The sequence below is a fragment of the Barbus barbus genome, assembly GCF_936440315.1.
Source record: "Barbus barbus genome assembly, chromosome: 5".
In the NCBI taxonomy this organism is placed as follows: Eukaryota; Metazoa; Chordata; class Actinopteri; order Cypriniformes; family Cyprinidae; genus Barbus; species Barbus barbus.
In genome coordinates, this window is record NC_136733.1 from 18,861,052 (window position 1) to 18,886,040 (window position 24,989).

At 39.9% G+C, this 24,989-nt stretch overlaps 2 protein-coding genes across 3 annotated transcripts in view; one reads left to right on the top strand and one right to left on the bottom strand.

Moving 5' to 3' along the window:
• The window catches only part of LOC306870239 (mucosa-associated lymphoid tissue lymphoma translocation protein 1-like), a 1,002,100-nt gene that overhangs the window by 413,095 nt on the left and 564,016 nt on the right, over positions 1-24,989 (top strand). The gene's annotated exons all lie outside the window — the stretch shown is intronic.
• The window catches only part of LOC306869457 (collagen alpha-1(XXVII) chain B-like), a gene marked incomplete at its 5' end in the record, with an annotated part of 100,701 nt that overhangs the window by 38,565 nt on the left and 37,147 nt on the right, over positions 1-24,989 (bottom strand). The window contains 10 exons of the mRNA XM_079416236.1: positions 8,149-8,202; positions 9,149-9,193; positions 9,727-9,780; positions 9,928-9,972; positions 14,252-14,305; positions 16,822-16,866; positions 17,616-17,669; positions 18,676-18,720; positions 19,865-19,918; positions 21,527-21,571. Of these exons, the coding sequence (XP_079272362.1) occupies positions 8,149-8,202; positions 9,149-9,193; positions 9,727-9,780; positions 9,928-9,972; positions 14,252-14,305; positions 16,822-16,866; positions 17,616-17,669; positions 18,676-18,720; positions 19,865-19,918; positions 21,527-21,571 (495 nt within the window). The remainder of the gene's footprint in view (positions 1-8,148; positions 8,203-9,148; positions 9,194-9,726; positions 9,781-9,927; positions 9,973-14,251; positions 14,306-16,821; positions 16,867-17,615; positions 17,670-18,675; positions 18,721-19,864; positions 19,919-21,526; positions 21,572-24,989) is intronic.

The window sequence follows — 24,989 nt, forward strand, 5'->3', positions numbered from 1 at the left end:
TAAAGGGCACATTCCAGGTTAGAGACTCCAGTGAGTCGATGTATAGAAAAATAATGTAGGAGCTAGATTTTCTTTAAAATATACTTTAAAATACGCTATTAAGGCTTCTGGAGTCGTTTTCGTGAGATAATTTTACTTCCGCATCTGAAAACCGGAAGTGATGTAATGAGAGGGAGAGCGGTCCATGTTAACCATAGGAAAACAATGGATCGCAATGACAGTTCGGATGCTGAGGAAATGTTAAATGTTTATTTACACTCGTATGACGGACCACAGATACAATTATGAGCCTGCTATGCAGCCAAGAGAGCAGGGACAGGCCAGGATTAGACAGAACAACGGTCAGAGGAGAGTTGATGCGTGAAGAGAACAGGGCAGGTGTCTTGGTGAGAGACCAGTGTCAGCTTACAGATATACACACGTTAGCTAATGATATGTAATCAGGCAATACCAAAGCTAGTATTGGTAATCTACGAGTATTGATACCAGTAACAGAAACTAATAAGCGTTGATCAGGCTCGTTAATATCCGACACTAACGTTACATGATATTGCGGTTTCTCATCACCGCAGGAGAGAGAGATAAACATGTTTTTGATTCATAGATGCTTGTGTGGGAAATGCGAGGACATGGTCACAGCTGAGGAAAGACAGTGCTGGAGGGAGTTGGATGCATACCGGGCAGGGGTGTAGCCATAATTTCAGAAGTAAGGGGGGCAGAAATGTTATATATGTATATATGTATATATGTATATATATATATATATATTAGGGCCGGGACTTTAACGCGTTAATTTAGATTAATTAATTACACAAAAATAACGCGTTAAATTTTTTTAACGCATTTTAATCGCACTTATTTTTGCACCGCAGAACGTTTCTCACTGGATGCGTTTCGGCGGACCGATTATACTGGAGCACCTACTAGCGTTCAGAACGGACTTGCGTTCTCGTGGAGACCGGTCTTGCCAGGCTTCCTTGGAAGAACGAACTCGGAAGGACGCGAGAACACAGAACGCACACTTATGAGAACTGAGATGTACTGCATTCCTGCTTAACTGACCGCAAAGTGACGGGAGTCTGGCGATCAGTGCGCTGGATCTGATGCTAGCCGACAGCTCGCCGCTCCCGTGTGTTGTGACAGCTGTCACCAAAGAGGTTCACCAACAGACTCATGCTTAGACAGGAAGATGTTGAGGATGTCCATCATCTTTATTTAATCTGTTCTTCTATTTAAATCAGCGGTTAACTCATAGTGGGTACATTGACTATTATGCTTCTCAGCATAAGAAACGGCCAATGAACAATAAATATTACAAAATGTCATAACTTATTAAAACATTTCATACTATTATAGATATTACTTTCATATAATTGTATTGTTTTATTTTACAGCGTTATATGTTTTACTGTTAAGATTCATTTTAATATGCCAATAAAAATGCAGACTTTCTCCGGGTCTTATAACTTTATTAAAATTAACCAAAACAAAACGATAAATGTTTACTTTCAACTTGAAGAGCCGTTAAGTATTTGTGAGAGCGACTTTAAAGCTTACAGGCTTCCGTACACCGGCCACCCACAGCGTTTTCTGGGATTTCTAACGGCTCGATTCTCTCAAGTCTGCACTCGATGCATCCTCAGTTTCAAGAACATATCCGGGCACTTTCATGCATCCTCTATACTTGCGTTCTTAAGAATTGGAACTGAACTTCGACGGTTAATGATGACGTAGAACGAGAACACAAGGACGCAAGATCGCTGAAGAACGCATATTGAGAAACAGCCAAAAACAAACCACAGTGAACATGGACAAAGAAGCTGATGAGACCGCTTTGGTTGGCCCTGTGGATGGGAAATTTAAAAATCCATATAAAAAAAACTTACTTCTCACTGTTCTCAGGTCAAATATTTATATGCGATTAAAATGCGATTAATTTCGATTAATTAATTACAAAGCCTCTAATTAATTAGATTAATTTTTTTAATCGAGTCCCGGCCCTAATATATATATATATATATATGTATATCAAATGTTTTTTTTAATAAGTCCCTTCTGCTCACCAAGCCTGTATTTATTTCATCCAAAATACAGTTTTGCTATGTACAACTGCTATTGGAAAATTTAATTTATTTCTGTGATCAAAGCTGAATTTTCAGCATCATTACTCCAGGCTTCGGAGTCACATGATCCTTCAGAAATCATTCTAATATGCTGATGTGCTTCTCAAGAAAGAAAGGCATGTGCCTTTTTTAATTATTATTATTATTTAAAACAGTTGAGTAATTTTTTTCAGGATTCTTTGATGAATAGAAAGATCCAAAGATCAGCATTTATCTGAAATAAAAAGCTTTTGTAACATTATACACTATACCATTCAAAAGTGTGGAGTCAGTATTATTATTATTTTAATTTATTTATTTTGGAAAATAAATGATAAATGATAGATAATAAATGATAGATTTGCTTCCATCTGGTAATGATAAAGACATTTATAATGTTACAAAAGATTTATATTTCAGATAAATGTTGTTCTTCTGAACTTTCTATTCATCAAAGAAACCTGGAAAACAATTCTGCTCAGCTGTTTTCAAAATAATAATAATAATAAATGTTTTTTTTTTAGCAGCAAATCAGAATATTAGAATGATTTCTGAAAGATTGTGTGACTGGAGTAATTTACATTTTAAAATATATTCAAATAGAAATCAGTTATTTTAAATAGTGAAAATATTTCAAAATTGTACTATTTTGCTTTGGCTTAGAAATCAGATACACTGCTGGACAATAACCAATAATAATGATTTGTTTATATACTACAAACACTTTTTTTGTCCCATGAGGCAGAATAGTTTCTATACTGTAATGAATGCTATGTCAATTAGCACTGCATTGTTCATATACTTTATTTATTACCTGGAGATGACTTTAAAAACAGAAATAAACCATATATCGTCGCTATCGCAAATCCAAACTCGTCGTTTTTTTATGTTTTCATCCATTTCATATATTAGGAATTTCATGGTGCAACTTTCTGGCTTCGAGTATGAATGAACACACACTGCATCTAATGAGAGGTTAGCGCTCCGTGATGTTCATCGCGTCTTATTCTGGGTCCGAATAAAACATCAGGTCATGCAACAGACTATCCTGTCTCTTTGAATTTAAATCTATATTTATTCACACCGGCTCTTGAAAACCTTTATGCCAACACACTTGCCCGAAAAAGTGCAGGGGACAAATTTACGTGATATTATAAGTGTGTGTGTGTGTGTGGGGGGGGGGGGGGGGTGTTCTGCTGTTCTGTCCCCCGACAGAACAGCAGAGGCCAGTAAATCCAGGAGTGGAGGAGTGTGTTTCATGATCAACAAGAAATGGTGTGACCCCAGGAATATCTCCATTCTGTCGCGTTCCTGCTCGCCTCATCTGGAACATCTTTCCATTATTTGCCACCCATTTTATCTGCCCCGGGAGTTTTCATCGATCATTGTTACTGCTGTGTACATTCCACCACAGGCAGACACCGGCTTGGCTTTGTCTAAGCTTCGAGATGTGCTCAGCGGCTACATTAACAAACATCCTGACGCTGCCTTTATCATCGCGGGAGACTTTAACAAAGCCAACCTCAGGCAGGCCATGCCGAACTTTCATCAACATGTATCCTGTCCAACTAGAGGACCAAATACACTGGATCATTGCTACACTCAGTTCAAGAATCCCTACAAAGCCCGATCACTACCGGCTTTTGGCAAATCGGACCATGCCGCCATTTTCCTCACACCGGAATATAAACAAAGGCTCGTTCAGGATCCTCCAGTGCAGAGAGTAGTGACGCGCTGGTCCTCCCACTCAGAGGCTATGCTGCAGGCGGCTCTTGATGACGTCGACTGGGACATGTTCCGGGCGAGTTCTTCTGACGTCAGCGAGTTCACGGATGTAGCATTAAGCTTTGTAAACACGCTAACTGAGCAAGCTACAGAAACAATAACTATAAGGACATTCTCCAATCAGAAACCGTGGGTGGACAGAACAATCCGTGCTGTGGTTAACACACGCACTGCCGCTTACAATGAGGCTCTTCTGACCGGGAATATGAGCGAGTACAAAGCATCGTGCTATGCTCTCCGACGCGCAGTATGAGCCACTAAACACAGATACAGAGAGAGAATTGAGTCTTATTTCCAGCTCAATGACTCTTGACGGATGTGGCAGGGACTGAGGACCATCTGTGCCTTCGGAAACAAATCCTCCGCTGAGGTGAGAGCAGATCCATTGCTGGCCGACGAGTTAAACATCTTCTATGGCCGCTTCGATTGCAACGGCGGCGGCGCGACACTGCCGTCCAGCGCATCAGGAAGCAGCAGGCAGAGCAGCGATGATGAGGTTCGGAGGGTGCTAAAGAAAGTGAACGTCAGGAAAGCAGCCGGACCTGATGGGATAACCAGCCGTGTTCTGAGGTCCTGCACCGATCAGCTCGCTGGTTTGTTCACTTTCATCTTTAATGAGTCCCTTGCTACCTCCGTGGTTCCCACCTCATTCAAAAAATCCATCATTATCCCTGTGCCAAAGAACAATAAACCCTCTTGCCTGAATGACTATCGCCCAGTTGCCCTCACATCTATAGTCATGAAGGTTTTTGAGAGACGATAAAGAGCCACATCTGCTCCTCCATACCCGTTACTTTGGACCCTCTTCAGTTTGCCTATCGCCCAAATAGATCCACTGACGATGCCATCTCTCACGTCCGCCACTCTTCCCTCACACACATGGACAGCAACAATGGGAATTATGTAAGGCTGCTATTCATTGACTATAGCTCAGCTTTCAACACTATAGTCCCCATCAAGCTGGCTTCTAAATTCACAGACCTCGGCCTATACTCCTCACTCTGTGACTGGATTCAAGACTTCCTCACCGGGAGACCTCAAGTGGTGAAAGTTGGCCAGTTCACCTCAAACTCCATCACGCTGAACATAGGAGCCCCACAGGGCTGTGTCCTGAGTCCCCTGCTCTACTCTCTCTACACGCATGACTGCGTGTCCTCTCACAGCTCCACATCTATTATCAAATTCGCTGATGATACTGTGGTTCTGGGCCTCATCTTCAACAATGATGAGACCGCATACTTGGATGAGGTAGAGAGACTCACATCATGGTGCCAGGACAACTGTCTCTCTCTGAATGTGAGCAAAACTAAAGAGCTGATCGTGGACTTTAGGAAGAGACAGCAGCAGCCCTACACTCCTCTTATGATCAGTGGGACCCCTGTGGAGAGGGTGAGTAGCTTCAAGTACCTCGGTGTAAACATCTCCGAGAACCTGACCTGGACTACACACATCAAACACAGGTTAAGAAAGCCAGGCAAAGACTGTACCATCTGCGACAGCTGAGGAAATTGAGGGTCTCACCAGCAATCCTGAAAACTTTCTATTCAGGGACCATAGAAAGTGTATTGACTCAGTGCATCTCAATGTGGTATGGAAACAGCTCCAATCAGGACTGCAAAGCACTACAGAGAGTTGTGCGCTTAGCTGAGCTCATCTCAGGGTCTGCTCTCCCCTTTCTGCAGGACATCTACCTCAAACGGTGCAAAAATAGAGCTGTCAAAATCATCAAGGACTCAAATCACCCTGGTAACCGTCTATTCACTTTGCTTCCATCTGGTAAGCGCTTCCATAGCCTGATGGCAAAAACTGAGAGACTTAGGAGGAGCTTCTTCCCCCAGGCCATCAGGCTCCTAAACTCTAACTCTGTGTCATAACATCACTTGACTCCATGTAAATATCACCATATCAATAAGCTATTCATAATTTTTATCTACCTCATATTGCTGCTATTTAAATACCCTGTACAACTTTTTTGCACATTCCTCTTTATTACTATTTAAGTCAACAACATACTGGCCTGCACATTTATATATTTTTTTATTAATATATTAAGAAAAATATTATTTTTCTTAATATTTGCATTCTATATAATTGCACTGTCCTTGGAGCGGACCTGACCTACATTTCACTGCTGGTTATACCCTGTGTATGTGAGTGTACTAAGTGTATGTGACAAATAAAAATCTTGAATCTTGAAGTCACACTTTTTGATGCCATTGGTATAAGAATCAATAATGACAGCACACAGACAAGTTGTCCGCTGGGCTTATGGTGTTCTAAGCAGCCCTTACCTGTATGTGTTGTGTCAGCCATTAGAAGACAGTTTACAGGACTTTATAAAGGTTTTGAATGGCCCCATTTTGGTGACAATCAATAAAAAATAACCACAAATTGTCTTACTGTATAAAAACTTGTTTATAAAGTTTACAGTAGATATATCAAGCAGATCTGCATTTATGGTTAATTCAATTCAGTTATACAGCACTAAATCATAACAAATATTATTTCATAGCACTGTTAATAAACAACTCAAAACACAACATTGCAACTGTTAACAAATATATATATATATATATATATATATATATATATATATGTGTGTGTGTGTATATATATATATAGATAGACAGATAGATATAGATGCACCAAACATACTACCGAAATAAAAATATACCATCTGACCCATTTAAAAATATTTAACAATCTTTCAGTCTGGGTATCACACTAATGTGTTGTTAACGTGTTAAATCGTGAATGCTGCGCCAACAGCATCATCTTGTTGATCGTCTGGAGGGATCTGGAAAGAGGAGCAGGTGTAACTTAGTGGAAGACAAGACAGTGTTGTTTTCTCGTGGAGCCTGTGGTGACCTGCAGTATTCCTCTCTCAGACTGATGCATGCTGGGAGAAGCAAGCAAACGTTTAGATCACAATCACTGCTGACCATGCTTTTCCACTTGGCCTCCATCACATCTGCATCTCCATTAGGAGTGGAAGCTACAGTCCAGTAGAGGTGGTTAATAACAGCTGGCCTTCACTGCCTCAGATCTTCACACTCCCATCCCCCATAGCCTTATAAACACTCCACATGACAATAAATTAGCAATCAGCTGTGCAAACAATGCCACTAAGCTGTCTCTAGACTTACAACAACTTATATACATTCGTTGTGTCTCATTATTTAAGTATGTTCACTACTTTGGTAGTTAGCAAATGTTAAAAAACAAGACTTACGGTGCACAATTGACATTTTCATGAAGCAGCATTTCTGACGGATCCGTGAGCATCATGTCTCCCGCCGGCAGCCGAACACAGACTGACCGGGACCCGATGAAGCTGCTGTATGCACCGAAGGAACCGCACCAGCTCTGAGTCTCACTCGCTTCTTGCTTCGGTATCCCATGTTGAACCGCATCATATCGCCAGGATGATAATCTTCCGGTATAAAGTGATTGCTAAGTTAAACACCAAGGGGTTCTTCTTCCGTTTTTTGGCGTGTTGCATTCACCACGGTGTTGTTTGAAGCAGATGCATTAGTGAAGTTCCGTCTCTTCAGCTGCACTAACGCACCGAGGCCCGGAAGATACTGTCCTAGTTCTTGTTAGGAAACCTGTGGACTCGATGTCCTGACAGGCTGGAGTTTGTGCAACCTCCAAAAACACAATAATTTACAATGACGATGATAAATTGAAATAAAAATAACTACCGAAAACACATTGACTCGCGCTCCCAGTGAATACCAACAGCGCGCGGCACACGACTCCCTCTCGTGACGTAATATGACGCGATGTTGAAAAAAAAGCTCTATTTGAGAAATGTCAAGGAAAGCGTCACTTTTTATTCTAAATTTGTGCCCTCACGTCTTCTAAAAAAATGTCAAATCCTGCATTAATGGTTCATATGATATTTTCCTACAAGGTTATATAAATTTTTAACCTGCAATATGCACTTTAAATAAAAACCTCTGTTTGGGTCTTAGAATGCACATAAATACACACAAATACAAATGCATGCAAACACACATGTTTTGAACTTGGAAATAAAACAAAAAATATTGCAGTATGATTTACAAGAAAATAGTCTTTATATTTCAAAATGTCACAGTTAAATCAATGTTGAGGTTTCTTTGTAATGAACTGTGAAATTTACAAACAATTTCTGAGTGAATATTATTTCTGCACTATTTTTTTTTATTGAACATAGTTTTTTTATATATTACTTACTGCGTGAATACATCAAAAGAAAAGCCGTTATCTGAAATACCTTGTCACCTTGAAATCCAGGTTCTCCCGGTTCACCTGGCAACCCGACTTCACCCTGTTGACAGATACAAAACAGTGACAAACCATCACTCTCTGGTCTTTAAGTCAGGATGTCCCAGCAGTTCAACCACAGCAATAGTCCAGTTACTCCAGATACTGTCTCTATTTCTCAATGTCTGTACTGTATCTGTAACTATGTTACAATGTGTCTGTAACTGTAGACATGGAGATCGGTGAAGCTGTCCAAAACAAAGCTAATATCATTGCTTTACTATTTTGCAAAAATATATTGATTAATACTTGATAGAATAACATTCATTACTGTATGAATTTCAAAGCATTTTTTATTGAATCTCAATTATCTGAAAATCAAATATTTCAAATGTCTCAAATATCTGAAAATCTATTTATCTGTTTGTTTGTTTATTTATTTTTTTACAATCACAGACAGAGCGAGAACTCTGCTGAGTTATGTATGGAGTATGTGTCATTATGGTTTTGAAAGGTATCTTATGCTCACCAAGATATATGTATTTGATCAAAAAGACAGTAAAACCAGTACTATTGTACTATACTAACTGTTTCCATTTATATATATTCCTGTGATGGCAAAGCAGAGTTTTCAACAGTTATTACTCCTTCAGTGTCAAATGATCCTTCAGAAATCATTCTGATATGCTGATTTGCTGCTCACAAACCATTTCTTATTATTACTATTAATGCTAAAAACAGTAGTGCTGTTTTTTTAGTGAGTTTATTTGAAATATAAATCTTTTGTAACATACATGTCTTTACTGTCCCTTTTGATCATTTTAATGCATTCTTGATGAATAAAAGTATGAACTGCTTTTAAAACTTTTAATTCTTACCGACTTTTAACTTTTTGTATCTGTGACTGACAACATTTTAGCATGCTACAGCTGATCTCAGTCTCTCCTAATAGTGGCTATGTGCAATCAAATACAGAAGAAGCAAAAGCTAATAAAGGTTATTCAGATCACCTTATCACCTTTCAGTCCAGACTCGCCAGGGTTTCCTGGTATACCCTGCAAGACACCAAACAGACAATTGTTAAAAAGAAGAATTGGTAGAATTGTTTTATGAATTAAAGATCATACATTTTAACCATCCGATGCTCCTAGAATGCAAACTGAACTTTGTATCTGTACATTTATTAAATAGCATTGCCTACAACATTTGTTGCTATGAAAATAATACATATTAATATATGTCATTAAATGTGTTGAAAATTAAAGTATTATGCAATACTGTGTGTGACATAAAGTTATTGCGTGTCATTTAAATTGTTAAAATAATCATGTTAAAATTCCTTTTTGTTATTCCAGTGTAGTGTGCAAAGACAACTATAAGCAAACAAGTTAATTTCCTTTGATTTCTCCCAGCCTGACCAAGCTGGTTAGATTGGTGTGTTTTTCTTGTTTTAGCGGGGTTTTGGCTACTTTTTAGGCTGGGAGGCCAGCCAAACCATCCTAAATCAACTAAGACCAGCAAATCCCTTTAAACTAGTTTGAAATAGTCTTTTCAGCATGGATGTTCATAACAATTTCAATGTAATCACCTTTGGTCCTATTAATCCAGGAAGACCCACAATTCCAACAAGACCCATATCACCCTGCCATAAAAATGTACAATGCACACATTATATTCACAGATCAACAGAAAAAAGAAAAAAAAAAAAAAATCAGAAAGCATCAATGTCGGGAAGCCAAAAACTAAGCCAGAAGGTTAAATGATAATAATTAAATGTTTGTTTACTCACAATAAAACCATGGATGCCAACAGGACCTGGGACACCCATCTCCCCCTGTAAGGAACAGAGAGAAGATAATGAGCGTTACTGGCACAACATTCGCTCTGAGGATGCAGGAGAAAGTCATGGGGGCTGAAGCCTCTGTTCCCTGATAGCAAGCTAATCTGTTGCCTGCATCTACCCCTCAGTGAGCCAATGAAAGAGACATGCTGTGGAGTACAGAGTGGGGCTTGTTGTGTGGCGTGACCGGCCCGCTGCTACCTGCCATACCTACTTCCTCTCTCAGCAGCAGGCCAAAAAAAATCCCCTGTGTATTTTTGCTTTTCTTGTTCTTTGAAAGCGAGCAGATAGATGTTACAGGGTCGGCTGCTCTTGCTGAGTGACCGCTGATGAATAAAAAGGATTGAGGTGAAGGCGTGTGTGTCCTCTACATTTGCGATATAGTTAGGGTTACAGTACAGAGGGGAATCAGGTGGTCAGGCTAGCGCTACATTAAGATACTGCTGGCTCAGCTTTGGAAGGCTAAAGTGAGTTGGCAAGGAAAAAATAGTTCACATAAGCATATATTTGAAATAGGCTGTTTGCAAAAGACTCAGGAAGGCAAGATTCTTAATGAATTACTTTTGTACAGTCCAAATTTAACCTTCCGAGAGCTTTCTGCATTCCTCTCTTTGTAAACAAGGCGCAGCACATGCGGGTTCTACGTCAGAACGCCGGCTCCTGCGTCAGCAGCAACACACGCATGCGTCATGGAATTCTCATGAATGTACGTCAAAGACCGACACGGAAGAGAAGAATTGTTGAATAAAGTAATTTTGTCCTCAATGCCCTCACTACCTTTTTGGGCCTTGGACGTGCTAGTGGCGTTCCTGTCTATGCAGGATCAGAAAGCTCTCAGATTTAATCAAAAATATCTTAATTTGTATTCTGACATGAGGGTGAGTAATTAATGACAGAATTTTCATTTTTGGGTGAACTATCCCTTTAACGGCTGCTAGGATGTTGCTAATGCTGAGTTCACACTGTTCGATTTTAGAACCAGATTTTCACTCGCCGACAGGCTTTGTGAAATTTCAGACAAATGCCTGAAATCGGAGGCAAATCGGTGCTCGTCCATGCGAGTGACAATCACTCAGTGTGAATGATCAAAGTATGCGATCTGATAGAATTGCAGATGCTTGCTGACGCCTGTGAAATATTTGGCATGCTAAATATCTGGACCTGTCGGTGATTCAAAATCCTGCTGTGTGAAATGAGCTCTGACCGAAAAATACATTGGTGATAACCTATAGCCAATGAGAGAGCAAGATACTGGGCAGTGGGAAGTTGGGGGAGGAGTTAGAGACCACAATATTAGCGTGATCTTGCGTTATTTCCTTATCACTTCTCATGTGCGTTTGGTTGTGTAATAGTTTGTGGACCAGACAGAGTCGTCTGGGATTCTTCCTATTGTAAAGTCATGCAGTCACTCCAATCGCCAATCCATCGTGCAATGTGAACACAGCAGCAACTGAATGCTAGATAGTCATGCAGTGTGAAAACATTGGTGATCCGATGACTTTGAAAATCATGCAGCGTGAACTCTGCATAAGTGGCTTGTTATTGAACCTACAGAAGTGAAATGAGCTCACCAGAATATCTTAAAGTTGCAGTGTAACCAAAATAGTGATAGATCTTTTCTACCATATTGTGACATATATACGGGTAAAATGGATTATCAAAAATAAAAAAATGTAGGGTGGGGACTTGATTCTGTCCATAGGTTGTTGATTGGATGGGGCAGATGTGAATGTGAGCTTGCAGTCAATTGTAAGAACGAGCAGGATTTAAGCAGATGAATTGATTGGAGAGTTTTAGAGGGACAGTTCATTTACTCGCTCTCATTATTGACTTTCTTCTGCAGAACACAAAAGGAAGTAATCTAATAAATATTCAGTGGGATGAACTCATTACAATGGCACAATGGCTTCAATCTCTTCAACAAGCCAAAAGACTGGATGTTCAAACCAGAAATTGTGCAGGACTATCTGTAGTCTAATTCTCAAGGTTAAATTTTATTTTTTTTCAAATTCCTAACTGCAAGTATGAGCAATAGTGACTGTGATGAAAGGCTGAACAAAGACCACTAACAAGCTGGTGAAATGTGGTTTTGCATTCAAATTTTCTGCTAATAGTTTTTGACAATACTGTATACATTTTATAGATTGCTAAGAAATACAGGTCCTTTTCAAAAAATTAGCATATTGTGATAAAGTTCATTATTTTCTGTAATGTACTGATAAACATTAGACTTTCATATATTTTAGATTCATTACAACACAACTGAAGTAGTTCAAGCCTTTTATTGTTTTAATATTGATGATTTTGGCATACAGCTCATGAAAACCCAAAATTCCTATCTCAAAAAATTAGCATATCATGAAAAGGTTCTCTAAACGAGCTATTAACCTAATCATCTGAATCAACTAATTAACTCTAAACACCTGCAAAAGATTCCTGAGGCTTTTAAAAACTCCCAGCCTGGTTCATTACTCAAAACCGCAATCATGGGTAAGACTGCCGACCTGACTGCTGTCCAGAAGGCCATCATTGACACCCTCAAGCAAGAGGGTAAGACACAGAAAGAAATTTCTGAACGAATAGGCTGTTCCCAGAGTGCTGTATCAAGGCACCTCAGTGGGAAGTCTGTGGGAAGGAAAAAGTGTGGCAGAAAACGTAGCACAACGAGAAGAGGTGACCGGACCCTGAGGAAGATTGTGGAGAAGGACCGATTCCAGACCTTGGGGGACCTGCGGAAGCAGTGGACTGAGTCTGGAGTAGAAACATCCAGAGCCACCGTGTACAGGAGTGTGCAGGAAATGGGCTACAGGTGCCGCATTCCCCAGGTCAAGCCACTTTTGAACAGAGAAGCAGCACTGGACTGTTGCTCAGTGGTCCAAAGTACTTTTTTCGGATGAAAGCAAATTTTGCATGTCATTTGGAAATCAAGGTGCCAGAGTCTGGAGGAAGACTGGGGAGAGGGAAATGCCAAAATGCCTGAAGTCCAGTGTCAAGTACCCACAGTCAGTGATGCTGGTGTTGGTCCACTGTGTTTTATCAAGGGCAGGGCCAATGCAGCTAGCTATCAGGAGATTTTGGAGCACTTCATGCTTCCATCTGCTGAAAAGCTTTATGGAGATGAAGATTTCATTTTTCAGCACGACCTGGCACCTGCTCACAGTGCCAAAACCACTGGTAAATGGTTTACTGACCATGGTATTACTGCGCTCAATTGGCCTGCCAACTCTCCTGACCTGAACCCCATAGAGAATCTGTGGGATATTGTGAAGAGAAAGTTGAGAGACGCAAGACCCAACACTCTGGATGAGCTTAAGGCCGCTATCGAAGCATCCTGGGCCTCCATAACAGTGTCAGCAGTGCCACAGGCTGATTGCCTCCATGCCACGCCGCATTGAAGCAGTCATTTCTGCAAAAGGATTCCCGACCAAGTATTGAGTGCATAACTGAACATAATTATTTGAAGGTTGACTTTTTTTGTATTAAAAACACTTTTCTTTTATTGGTCGGATGAAATATGCTAATTATTTGAGATAGGAATTTTGGGTTTTCATGAGCTGTATGCCAAAATCATCAATATTAAAACAATACAAGGCTTGAACTACTTCAGTTGTGTTGTAATGAATCTAAAATATATGAAAGTCTAATGTTTATCAGTACATTACAGAAAATAATGAACTTTATCACAATATGCTAATTTTTTGAAAAGGACCTGTATGTCTATAAGATGTAAATTCTTAATATGCAAATCAGTGACAGAAAAATGACTTATTTGAATATTATAGTACATGGAAACATGAATAAGATGAAAAATTTGGTAAAGAATATGGTAAAACGATCAGAAGTGAAGCAACCCCTGTAATGGCTAAAACAGATATCTGCTGTAGACTCCAGTAGTGACAGCTGATTTCCTCATTACCGATATTCCTCAATGCTGAGCTGCACACACTGGACGCCCAACTTGCTTGTGTGTGTTATTGTGGTGGCAGAAATCAAAGGTATTTATTAGAGTGTAGCGGGTTGCGTGGCCCGGTCAGCTTGTATAACCGTATGTGTATAACAGGCAGGAAAAGGGCATGCAGAGGCTATAGTAGGAGACGCTGTGATGACTTTTTGCATCATTGAACATTTCTCTCGCTGTGCGGCAATATTTTGATACACTAAACCTGATAATAAATATAACCCCTACCATCTATACTTAAATCTCTCTGAGCATTAGAAAACTGGAGTTCCCCCAGATGGCAGTTGGCCAGGTGGTTGATGTAGCACTACTTACTGGGTTTCCATCAGGTCCTGGTGGTCCTCGCTCCCCGAAATCTCCTGGAAAGCCCTAAGCACACAAATATGAGAGACAGCAGAACTTAGCAGAGCGAGACTTGAAGAAACCGCACTTAGACTCAGGGCAGATCCCATTTGTGCATTGCTGTTTCCAGTTGCCCACATGGTAAACATTGTCCCTTCACTCTAATCCTGTGCAAACCTCTTTAATACCAGAAAAACTCCATAATCATGGGATATTGAAAAACTAGATCTCAAAAAACAGCCACAGGAAAGCAGCAATAGGATAGAATAAGTTCTAACCACCAACTATATCTCCTATACAGCCAACACGTTCTAGAAAACTGGGAGACACTGTAGCATTGTTCATTTTACAAAGGTGGTTTTGGATGCAGTACTGTATATTATTAGTGGCCAGAATTGTTTTACCACTATTTAAGTATGTGAGTAAAACAGATTAAAATGAAGGTTTTGTATTGCTATTTCTACTGTGGATAGCATGGTAACTATTTTTTATTTTGAGTTTGCACTTTAGCCATGCTTTCTATATAGCAAAGATTAAAAATACATACTGACCAGACATTAAACAATTTTAATTGTTATAATGTGTGAATGAACTGCTCTATCTATAATAAAATGGTATCTGAAAAAGTAAAATCATCAAATCAATAGTAAACGTTTAAGCAGCACAACTGTTTTCAATATGAATAATAAGAAATGCTAGTGAGCACCAAATCAGCATATTAGAATGATTTCTAAAGGATCATGTGACACTGAAGACTGGACTAAAAGTCAACTTTGCCATCACAGGAATAAATAATATTTTAAAACTTAAATAGTAATATAATTTCACAATATTACTGTTAATTTACAGTATTTTTGATCAAATAAATGCAGCATATAAATAAAGTCTAAAAACCATAGTAAAAGTCTAAAAAGTCTAAAAAAATTAGTAAAAGTAAATGTTTTGAAGGACGCTAAGACTAAAATTATTTTTTCTTTGTACAACAGCAATGTACTAATAAAAAAGTAAGAATATGGCTCACTGAAGTTTTGTTTTATGAAAACAGAGCCTGATGCCGAGTCACAGAAACAAGCTCAGTTCTCGTCTCTGTCAGCCCTGCAGGAAATTCCATGGCTGAGTGTTTCCTTGCTCTGGCAATGACCAGGAGCAGTGAGAGGAGGACCGGCAGGGATTCGCTGACAGCACTGTTTCCCCTCTATCTACTGTTACGTTATATAAGAGGACAAGAGCTATGACGTCACACTCCACTGTGTGCTAAACGTGTGCTTGTCTTAAGGCCAAAGTCAACACTTGCGCCGTGTGGAGATCTTTTTTTTGGTCCTCCAAAAAGGCAAACAATGAGTTACAGCCGACATGCATGTGCTGCCTATCAAACAGAACTGCAGAGTTAGAGAATTGCTTATTAAGAACAGATGAATCTGTGCTTGGCACTGCATTTGTGCTTTGAGTCTACAAAGAACTACAGATAATTGGTAGTTGTTTTGGAAAAAGATGAGCCTAAATTCTTAATGTCTAGTTCTTTTGAAAATACGTAGTCTCAGAGCACCAACGACATTTTGGTAAATAGAAAATGATTATGGGTGTGCAGATGGTAAAAATTTTGTAATTAATTAGTGGTAATTTAGTATTATTCATCTAGACAAAATAAGACAGCTCTGTCTACTGCCAAGACAGACTGTCAGGAACAATGAGAAATAATAGTTGCAGTATGACTTATGCTATGACAGTTTGGTTCTGTCTGTCTTTCTATCTATCTATCTATCTATCTATCTATCTATCTATCTATCTATCTATCTATCTATCTATCTATCTATCTATCTATCTATCTATCTATCTATCTATCTATCTATCTATCTATATATCTGTCTGTCTGTCTGTCTGTCTGCAGATTTTCTTGTGCTTAAGACATTATGTGGAATGTAGGCTGCAATGTGGTAATGTTCTTAAAAGAAAAAAGTCACAAAAATGATAGTTTTCTTAAAAAATAGAACATGTAGATGTGTTTGTTTCTTCTTTGTAGAAATAGAAAACAGATTTGGAGAAATTTAAATTTAAACAGTTGCTTAAAATATAAGTCCTCCATCCATAATATTGCTTTTGATTTGTTTATTACAAACACACATGTTTTTGCTTCACAAGATATTAATTACTGTTATGTTCTGGAGTCATGTGGATTATTGTAATGTTTGGACTCTCATTCTGACAACACCCATTCACTGCAGAGGTTCCATTGATGAGCAAGTGATGTAATGCTACATTTTCCAAATCTGTTTTGATGAAAAAACAAAGAGATGATCTGAGGGTGAGTAAATTTTCAGCAAATGTTCATTTTGGGGTGAACTACTCTAATGTATCAATCCAATTGGCTGTGGAAAGATGGTTGAGAAACCCTGCTTTAAGATTGTAACTAGTGAGGGTCATAAAGTCAGTGCAAACAGAATCAAACTCTCTCAAACAGCATGAAAGGGGTCACAAATCACTGAACACAGAGGCAAGTCATTCACAGAAGTTTCTCTAAAGAGGATGGTGAAAGAAAACTTTACCGGCCTACCCATCTTGCCCTTCTTCCCAGGAAAACCAGGTGAACCCTAATAAGAGACAGCAGAGAGAAGGAGAGCATGGAAAGACAGGTAAAAAGAGACAGTTTACAAAACAAAGCACAGCACACAATGAAATGCAACAGGCTGTGTGAATGCTGAAAGGTATTTAGTTTCTGTTCTTCTGGACACAAAAGGAGACATGATCTGGCTAATCCGCAGCAGGCCATATTCCAGCTCCCGGGGGAGCTGGAATACTTATATTGCTATTTCCACAAAGTATTTCAGGCCGGAATTCACCAGCTCGAGGTTCCTGAGCAAATATTGTGAGAACTGAGACTAACTACTGTTTTGAAGGGGGATCTCTGTGGTTTTAGTGGAGCGTGCCCCTTTCACCAGGCTTCCTATTCAAAGCAAGTGCTCTGGATTTACAAGCCACCATTATAAAGAAGAATGATACATGTAAGGCACAAGTGGAAGTGTGTGGGCTTTGCTCAAGTAATATTTTCTCAAGGGGCGTATAAAACCGAGGCTATACATCTCCAATATGCCACACTGTTTTACTAAAAACTAGGGAACATCAATGGATTTTTAATGCACAACTTTAGTAACAGTGGTTACACTGAAGTTTTTGTTTCTTTTGTACATACATTTGGTGTGTTGTTATATTTTTTGGTTTGTTTTCTGTGTTCAGCTTTTTCTAAATCTGTACATTATTCAAATTCAAACTATTTGCTGTGCATTTCTTTATGACACCCATAAAAAAATCACTTGAGTGCAGAAACAACAGCAAAACTCACTCTTTCTCCGTCAGGTCCAGGGAGACCAAAGACGCCTGGGATTCCAATGAAGCCCTAAAAAAGGGGAGTGTAAGAAGACAAGAAATAAACAGAGACTTTAGAGTGATATGGTCTGAATATCCCTTGATAAAGTGCAGATTAACTTGAAAGGGTCTTTTGAGGACAGTGGACGCTCGGTGAAGATCTAGGCCTTGAGGCAAGTGTATATGCCCATGGACTGCATGGTGCTGGCTTCCACGATGTAGTCCAAGGGCACATACCCTCACACCAGGGATCACACTGGCATTCAGCAGGATGCCTAAGGTTGGGTCACAAGGTTAGTACACATGAACATACAATAAAATCATGAAAAGAAAAAGACAAAGACTGATGAGGGAATGATGCATTTTATGATACAATAATAAAAAGCAACATGAAAAAAGCAACATAAAAATTAAAACCATTAACTATTAACTAACTAAATGAAATAAAACATTATTACAAATATATTAATTACAAATACATTAACATATTCTTATATACAATAAAATAAAAAACGAATGAACTAATAATAAAAATATGTTAGCACTAAGGGAAATAATACAACAAAAGATTTTGAATGTACACTGCTGCCATATACTTTACAAGACCAAACGGGTTTTAAAATGTTAGTGGAATTACAATATTAAACCCAACTGACAGTGGTATACTTTCAGAGCTGATGTTCTGAGGTTTTATAATGAAAACAACTCTCAATAACTGATCCTTAAATGTCTACAACCATTTCCTTTTCTGGTGCCTTTCAGAGTTTCCAAACTGGAAAATGAGGTTTCAATACCAAAAATGTAACAGTCCTTACAAAACTTCCTGAACATAATAGCTCTATCACTTTCAGGCAAATTTATAAGTAAGAGCAAACATGGAATGCAAAAACATCTAATCTTAACTGAACTCCAATACATGATGATTCATTTATAGCCAACACAGTCTAAATGATTTCTGATTTAAAAAAATATATATCAAGACAATACAGGTATATCAAAACAGGCAATATAGAGTCTCTTTGTTATTTATCCCTTACCCGTACACCTTTCGATCCCATATTTCCTATAGGTCCCGGCAAACCCTACAAAACACAACCAAACCAATTATGATGAGTTATGATGTTGCAATTTTGCAAATATGCTCATGAAAGCTAAAACTCCATAGTATTATGTGTATAATACACTATCAAAAAATGACAGCTTGATAATCATGAGGAACAGATTGGATTTGGTGCTAAACAGGTGGAAAAGTAGCAAATAAGTTGATCTAGTGCCAATCAATATGTCCTCCTCCTGAAGACTTATCAAGTGACATACTTGAGAACTGTGAAAGAATTCTGGTAACACATCTCACAATTCCTACTTTAGACTTGCCAAACTTTAAACATCAAATTAACTGGGATGTGCGCTTTTGTAGCATGTGCTGATTTAGCCAACCTTGGCCAAGGATAGCTCAGCCAAAAATGACAACTCTGGTATTTAATCAGTTGACGGTACCCATTGACTTCCATAGTATTTTTTCCATAATATGGAAGTCAATAGCCACCGTCAACTTTTTGGTTACCAACATTCTTCAAAATATCGTTTGTGTTCAACAGAAGACAGAAACTCATACAGGTTTGGAACAGCCTGAGGGCAATTAAATGCCATCATTTTTGGGTGAACTATCCCTTTAAAAAGTTAAATCAGCTGATTCTCTGTAAAGTCCGCAAAAAAATCTATGTAAATCTAAATTCCAATAGCATTTTCTAAAACATGCCTCATTGTGAAGTTATGTAAGACTGAAAACTACCAGAATGTTTAATTAGTAAGTTGTATTTTGACGCTACACACAGTAAGTATATTTGTTTCCCTCAATATGTGAATCTGGTAATCTGGAAAAGATGGGGCTGATCACATGCAGACTCAGTAGAGGGAGAACATCTATCAAAAGTGGGAGAATCATCATTTGCAAATGACTTTTCCAAAGATCAGGCCTTTGGCACCCAAAAAATGATTAATTTAGAGCTAGCACACTAAGTTCAAAATCTAAAATTCATTTTCATTGCCTGTTAATTCCAAAAACAATCCTCATTTTTCAAAAACGATGTCAAAATAAGTGGTCAAATTGGCAGAGCAAGCTGTTTTAGTCTCCAATACAAGCTCTGACACTTTACTATTAGTCTCATTATACTTGTGTCGGTGAGTACTGTGCAAGCCAGCAGCACAACAGAAGATTTACTGCACCTGCCTGCCAGGATAACCTTTGGCACCCGGGCTTCCATCCGGTCCTCTTTCTCCCTGTGGAGAGAGGAGAATGAGCAGAATATAAGGAGGAAAAAATCCATTAAAATAAATATGTCATTAGCATTGGAAGCTCTTCTTGTGGAAAGCCATAACAAACAAAAAGATAAAAAGCACAATGGAGAGAGAGAGCAGTGAACAGCCTTTCTATTAAAACAATATGTTTTTCTTCTGTGAGTCTGTAAATAGTTTCAGTCTTTTTTCATGTGTTGCCATTTTTGTCAATATGACAAAAATGGAGCGTGTGTGGCCGACCACAGAATTGTGCGATTATGAAACAAAGATGAAAGCATTAGATCTTATTTTTATACAACTATAACTCAACAACTCTAAATTCCAGAAATTCAATTCCAGAAATTTGAGGAAAGTCTAGACTGACAAAATTGTTAAATTCTTTTTTAAATCAGTTCTACGGTCTCTTTTCAGTTTTCGTTGTGTCCATAATGTAATTTATTATATATGCAAGTGTGGATGATTTGGAATGCATCTCAACTGAGTAGCAAAGTGTTCTGGTTAGATGAAAGATTTGTTGTCACATGCATATTTTACAAGGGATGTCAATTAGTTTACTGTCACTAAAAATACTGCAACAAAAAATGAATGCATTTAATCATTTTTGTCAGACTGTAGTCTGTTATTTTTTGTAATCCTAAAATGTATGCCCAGTTTTAAAAAAAAAGTACTCTTGGACTGTACACATACATTCCATCTTAGGTCTCAAAGGATCTGAAAAGTTCTAAATTAGAGCCCAACTGAAATCATCATGTCTAGATGATCGACAATGATAGACTGATGATAGACAAGATAATATTCAGACCTAAGGTGTGGTCACATTTGCACAGTCAAATTTCACAGGCAAAAGAAAGCCACAGATAAAATAATGGGAATAATGACATAATAAAAATCCAAGCTATTCAGCAAACAAAAACAAAAATTGCATAGGTGAAATTCTTCCCGATTCACTTCAGAATGAAAGGATTTGGCCTTCAAAAGTTCGCAAAGCAATGGTGAATGTGACGACACCTTTAGGATTTTTACTTTGGTTATGTAAAGATCATAGTTCTGTCAGGACCACTATCGTCAAATGTTAGACACTTAGCATACAGTTGGGTTTGGCAGTATGGTTCTGTTCTGGGAAAAAACTCCCTGCCCATCCATGCAGCCTGTCATGAATGAGCAGGGAGAGCAGCAATAATAATAACCCCCATGGGCTAACAGAACAGAACCAAGCAGATATCATTAATGTACTTAATTACATTTAGTGTAACACGTTACTCAAGATTAGGGAGTCTGATTCAACAGGAATGTCAGAAGCCAAGTCCTGACTGTGGCGAAAGGAGGAGTTGGGGATGGAGGAGGGTAATTTGCTCCCGAGCAAGCAAAGCTGCTGAATAATACTGAATAGCGCTTATGTAGGGATGCCTTGATAGGTGTCGTATTCCTAGGTAGATGTGATCAGCTGAGAGTCAGCTGATGCAAGCTTGACTCACGTTATCTGCCAGAACTAACGCTGATGCTAGATTTTTATCAATCCTCTAGTTTTATAAATTTCTTTAATTATCCTCTTGTGGAAAGTAAAAAAAAAGTAATGGCATAGCAACTCACTTGATCTCCAGGAAGGCCAGAAGGACCAGGATGACCTTTCTGTCCCTAAGAAGAGAGAGAGAGAGAGAGAGAGAGAGATTGAGTGTTGCGAAAGAATATAAACACACTCCCATTCATAGTTTGTCAAACAAGAGGAGGTAAATTACAGCAAGGATAATGTGCCTTAAAGGGAGTCACTTCTCAAACATTTGCTTAATCATATCCTGGGGGGTTTCCACATAAAGAGCCAAAAGAAAATCTATCCTAATCTCTGAACTTTAGTAATTCTAAAGGAACTTAATAATTTCCCACAAACGGCTATTAAATACCATAAGCTGAAAGTATGTTCTCGTTACACAAGTAACGTCATTCTTTTTTGACATAATGAAATGAAATTTTGCTTTTGCATTCAATGTGTCTGCCAATGGGTCACAGGAACAAAGTGAAACCAACATGTACAATCCCAGCGGTTTACAAATGTTCCCAGGATGGAGGGATGGAAAAGTAATAAATGTAGAAAAACGCAACAGGTCTCAAAGTGCACATCAACAGATTCCACTCTAACAGCAAGCCACTTCTGAACTAATACCAACTCATTAACGGCTGAGCAGATGCTTAAATAGTCTGGGGACAGGCAAATTTGCTCTCATATCAGCCCATAATGAGGGGAAGACAACATTTTATGCTTATGTGGTAGCTATATCTTCAGGTTTTATTTTTATGAGTTTACCGCATTAACTCAACTATGTATTATAATTGCTTCATTACAAATTTCTTGTTAACAGCTAAATGTTATATATATACACTATATACAGTATATATATATATATATTTTTTTTTATATGTTAACATGTTATATATTAAACTGTAGATATTTCATAGAATGTCCAAGCTGCTCTTTTCCATTTAATAAAAGTACAGTATATTCAGGTTTGGAATCACTCCTTTCATTCTTGGGTGAACTATTACTTTAAGAAAAACAAGAACCAATGAGCAAAAACAATTCAGAATCGACCTATGGAGCTCTTCAAGGTCCAACACAACAGGAACATTCATGGCACTCGTTCTTTAGTGTGCTGAGGTACCACTTTAAGAACCTTTCCTTCTACAAAGATTTATAGGGACTGTAAATGTAATGAGGACATCATCGACACCTTCACAGTGAGTGAAAAATCATGTGGTGTTATGTGTCTTGGCTGGGTAATTGGCAGTGACCTTTGGGATTACAATAACAGAGAGGAAACTTCTATTGACTAGAATTCAAGAGGAGGAATGGAAATTCTACAGCAAGGATCAGCTCTCACTGAGTAACACATATAGTATACTATTTTTTTGGTAGTATTTTACTGTAATGTTACTCATGTGCATACTCTGTACTTATTATAGTAATTACAATAACTAGGTAATAACTAGGTACTAACACTGAACCTACCCCTAAACTTAACCCTACCTCACGTACTTATATAACCAGTCCTTTCTTAGGTAGGTACAGTGTAAGTACACGTACTGTAAAATAAAGTGCAACCATTTTTTTTGCAGAATTTTTTTTATCAAAAGTAACAATGGTAAATCTTAACTGTCAAATAAATACTTTTTTAAACTGTCTATTAATTAAAGAATCCTGACAAAATGTATCACGTTTTCCACAAAAATATTACGGATCAACTGTTTTCATCATTGATAGTAATAATAAATATTTATTGAGTACCTGTTACGGTATTGCTCCCAGGAATGCAAACGAGACAGGCAGGTATAGAAAACAATTATATTTACTTGCAGAAACGTAAGGTGTAACATCAAACAATAACGGACATAGGAACCAGGGAGAACTCAGGCTTATAAAGGCAGGTCATCATTAAGGGAGAACAGAAACAGGTGAGGAGCTAATTAACTAATCGGGGAAACTGGGTCAATGGAAAACAAGGCAAAAACACAACAGACTCGTGACAGTTCGCCCCCTCCCGGAACGGTGCGTCCTCGCACCGAAAAATGCAGACCAACAGAGGAGGGGGGGTGGGGGTTCAGGAGGCGGGCATGGAGTAGGGGGGATCCGGGCAATAGGGAGCAGGAAAAACCAAAAACAGTCCAAAAAATGAGTCCAAGGGGGAGTGGAGGGTGGGAGGAGCCAAGGAGGAGCCCGGAGCAGGGGAAGCCAGATGGCAGTCCAGAGGCCAGCCAGGATGGCGGCCCACGGCGGAGTCGATGGCGGGAGGAGCCATGGTGGGGATGGGACCACCGACACCATGGGGCCGACTGCCGGAGATGACGCCGGTGGAGAAGGAGCCCAGGATGGAGCAGAGCAGCCGCAGAGCCAGGGTGACACAGATGGGCCGGAGGGCCACGGCGGAGCCGGCGGCTCAGGCGAGAGAGGCGGAGGCGGGGATCCCGAGTGACGCGGTGGAGCCGGAGTGACAGAGGACAACGGTGGAGCCGGAGGGAGGGAGGAACCCGATGGAGCCAGAGGAATGGAGGGACGAAGCGGAGCTGGAGGAGTGGAATTCCGTGGAGTAGGCAGGGGGACGACTGACCAAGGCGGAGCCGGAGGGATGAGGGAGCCCGGCGGAGCTAGTGGAGTGAGGGGCCACGGTGGAGATGAGGGAGCCATGAGCCAAGGTGGAGCCGATGGATCGGAGGGCCGAGGTGGAGTCCGGGTCTCGCAGGCTGGAGGCGAAGACTGGGGATCCTCCAACCCCGAGGTGGGAGATTGCAGGGAGACCCGAAGCTCAACCGATCCACCGGGCATGGCGTGCTGAGGGTGAGCTGAGGGGTCTTCCTGATGTGGCTGAGGAGGGACTGATGGGCTGGCTGACTGGTATCGAGGAGGCGGGAGAGGGAGGCTGGGTGGGAACACGGGAGGATTCGAGCTGGACGGAACCAGCGGAGACACAGGAGATTCCAGGCTGGACGGAACCAGCGGAGGCACAGGAGATTCAGGGCTGGACGGAACCAGCAGAGACACATGAGATACAGGGCTGGGTAATGCCTCCCCAAACCAGTCAATCAGATCTTCTTCGAATAGGCCCAACAGTTCCTCAAAATAGCTTCCAGAAGCCAGCGGTTGCTCACCCTCAGTGGTGGATGTGTGGGCTGGGGATTGGTCCATTCCCTCGATCTCCACTAAGACTCCCACGACGCACGATGTTGCCGGCTCACACACCTGGTCAGTCGCGTCGAGTTCGGTCTCCGGGGCGATGAGTGGCTCTGTCACTGTCTGTGGTGACGGCTCTATCCGCGCGGCCGGCTCGGGCTCTGCGACTGCGGTGGGCTCTGGCGAAACCTCCGTGCAGCGAGATGGTGAGGGCTGGCTGGGCTCTGGATCGGGAGTGGGGCTGGAGCTGTTCTCAGCAGGGTCACCGAAGATAAACAGATTATTATTTTCCAGCACCCACTCCATGCAAGCGGCGAAATTCTCCTTGGGACCGTTTGCTGGCAGGCGTGCCTTACACTGCTCGCTCAGGTTGGCGATGTAGAAAACACAGAGCGA